At 41.7% G+C, this 2872-nt stretch overlaps 1 protein-coding gene across 1 annotated transcript; it reads right to left on the bottom strand.

The window, feature by feature from the left end:
* Positions 1 to 1147: 1147 nt before the first annotated feature.
* On the bottom strand, positions 1148 to 1630 carry LOC114578669 (uncharacterized protein K02A2.6-like; the record flags this gene model as incomplete). Its single annotated transcript, XM_028692058.1, has 1 exon — positions 1148 to 1630. A coding segment is annotated over exon 1 (483 nt), but the record flags the coding sequence as incomplete, so codon positions are not given.
* Between the last annotated feature and the right edge of the window lie 1242 nt (positions 1631 to 2872).

Here is a 2872-nt window from a genome sequence, read left to right on the forward strand (position 1 = left end):
TCAAGCTTTTCCAGCTCAATTTTGTAGGAGTGTGTAGCCACAAAAGTCTTTTCTTTGACTTTTGAGTCTTAGTTTGTTGTAAAAGGTGTTGTCTCTATCTTTTGAAAGATCACTTGCATATACTTTGAAAAAGAAATCTTTGTATTCTTTAGTACAAAGTAACATTTGAATTGGTAATTTTAACTATTTATTCGAAGATATCGGTATGCAGCGTGATGTTGACCCGAATAAATATTTAAAATGCCCCCTGTCTCGCAGGGACATTCTAGAATTGAATAAATTTGGAATTTAGAGATTTTAAATATTCATTTGGGGATCTCGGCATATAGCACAATGTCGACCCAAATGAATATTTAAAATGCCCCCTGTCTCACAAGAACATTTTGGATAGGCTTTTTGTCTTTGAGATTTTAAATATTTATTTAGGGATCTCGGCACGCAGTGCGATGTCGACCCAAATAAATATTTAAAATGCCCCCAGTTTGATGGGGGATTTTGAAATTCATTCTTGTTATACAAGAGAATTTCAAAATGTAAATGTAAACATACATTGATAAATATGCATATAAAATTTTGATCATCATAAAATACATCAGATATGGAATTTTCATGCATGATATTTCTTTAAATGTCGGCCGTTGATAGGCGGCATAGGTCTCTGACCGTTCAGATCGATCAACTGATAAACTCCTCCCTGGTACACCTGCTTGACGACGAAGGGGCCTTCCCAATTTGATACAAATTTGTCACCGATTCTTCGGTGTGGGATGATTGGTCTTCTCAGCACCATGACCAATTCCCCTTCTTGAAATATCCGAGGGCGCACCATCCGATCAAAGGATTTTGCTATTCTTTCTCGATAGATTTCAAGATTTTGTTTGGCTTGTAACCTGAGTTCATCAAGTGCGTCGAGCTCTTACATTCTGAGACGGGCATTTTGCTCTTGAGTGAGATCATTCTGAATTGCTACCCGAAGTGACGGTAGTTCGATCTCCAATGGTAATACGGCTTAAACACCGAACACCACTGAATAAGGAGTGGCTTTCGTTGGTGTTTTATAAGTTGTACGATAGGCCCATAGAGCTTCTGCCATCTTCGTATGCCACTCTCTTTTGTTCTTGGTGAGAATCTTCTTCAACAATTTCACCAACGTCTTGTTGAAGACCTCCGCCAAGTCGTTTGCTCTTGGATTGTATATAGATGAATATCGCCAATCGATCTTGTGTCGATCAACGAACTTATAGATTTTTATACTCTTGAATGCAGTACCGTTGTCTGAAATTATACGGCGTGGTACACCAAATCTGTAAACAACGTTGTGGGTGAAAAAGTTGATCACATGCTCGGATGTGACCTCTCTGAATGGAGCTGCTTCTGCCCACTTTGAAAAGTAGTCTGTTGCTGCCAGAATAAATCGATGTCCCGCTGATGATGGCGGATCTATTGGCCCAATTATGTCAGTGACCCAACATTCGAATGGCCAAGATGCTATTGTCGGGTGCAGCGGATTTGGAGGCTGATGTATAACATCACCGTGGATTTGACACTCATAGTACCTCTTTGTGTGGTCAATACAATCTCTGACCATTGTCGGCCAGTAATAACCCATTCTCTTGATTTTTACAGCCATCTTGGGACCTGACTGATGTGCTCCACAAAGCCCTTCGTGGACTTCTGATACCACTTTAGCAGCTTCCTTGGTCCCTAGGCACCTTAGCCACATTTGATCAAAGGCTCGTCTATACAACATGTCATTGACAAATGCATATCGCAACGCCCTTTTTCAGATTTGTGCGGCCATAAACTTTTTTGTCGGGAGTTTGTTTTCTTTGAAGTAGTTAATGAATGGTTGTCTCCAATCATTTTCGACTTCAATATCTAAATAATGCCACCACGATTCTGAAGCTTGACCAGCTTTACGTCTCTTGGCCATATGATATTCTTCTGGATAATTCTCCCTAACAATCTGATAGAGAGGTTGAGGGTCAACTGGGATTTTATCTTGCTGACTTGAATCTAGTATTTCTTCTGCCCTCGGGAATTGTAATAGAGCGGGCTCTAAGACCCTTCGAGTGTAAACTCCTATGAATATAGGCCTCTCCTCGTTGATGTTCGCCATTTCTTTGGTCAATTTGGTCAGACCATCTGCTTTAGCATTCTGTCCTCGAGGAACTCGAGCCATTTTGACATTTGATATTTGCTTCAAAAGCTCAAGGGCTCGTCGGTGATAGTGGGTCAATTCGACTTTGTCAACTTTATAAATACCGAGGATCTGATTTATCACTAGTTGAGAATCACCGTAGATTTGGAGATGCTGGATTCTGACATCGATCGCAATCTCCAACCCTACTAATAGAGCTTCGTATTCAGCTTCATTGTTGGTACGAGGTTCAGTCAGACTGAACGAAAATCTCATTATGCACCCCTCAGGTGCTACGAGTGAGACCGATGCCGGCTCGGGCTCTTGCAATATTTGGAGGTCGGGCAGGCCTAATCGACGATGCCCCGTCGAAGTACATTTCCCAGAATGGTAGCCTTTCATTCTCCTCGACCTGCATTATTTGCTCATCGGGCAAATCATCATTTAGTGGGGAATCTGCTGGGATTGGATGTGCAGCAAGAAAATCTGCCAAGGCCTGTCCTTTCACCGCCTTCTGTGGCATGTATATGATTTCAAACTGCAACAACAATACTGCCCACCTGGCTAGACGACCTGTCAACGCTGGTCTTGTCATCAAGAACTTCAGCAGATCGATCTTTGATATTAGTGTGATTTTATGGGATAGCATATAGTGGCGGAGTTTCTGAACTGCAAAAATCAGCGCCAGACAATGCTTTTCAATTGGGGAATAACGGCTTTCTGCTCCAATCA

The sequence above is a fragment of the Dendrobium catenatum genome, unplaced genomic scaffold (assembly GCF_001605985.2).
Source record: "Dendrobium catenatum unplaced genomic scaffold, ASM160598v2 original_scaffold_111801, whole genome shotgun sequence".
In the NCBI taxonomy this organism is placed as follows: Eukaryota; Viridiplantae; Streptophyta; class Magnoliopsida; order Asparagales; family Orchidaceae; genus Dendrobium; species Dendrobium catenatum.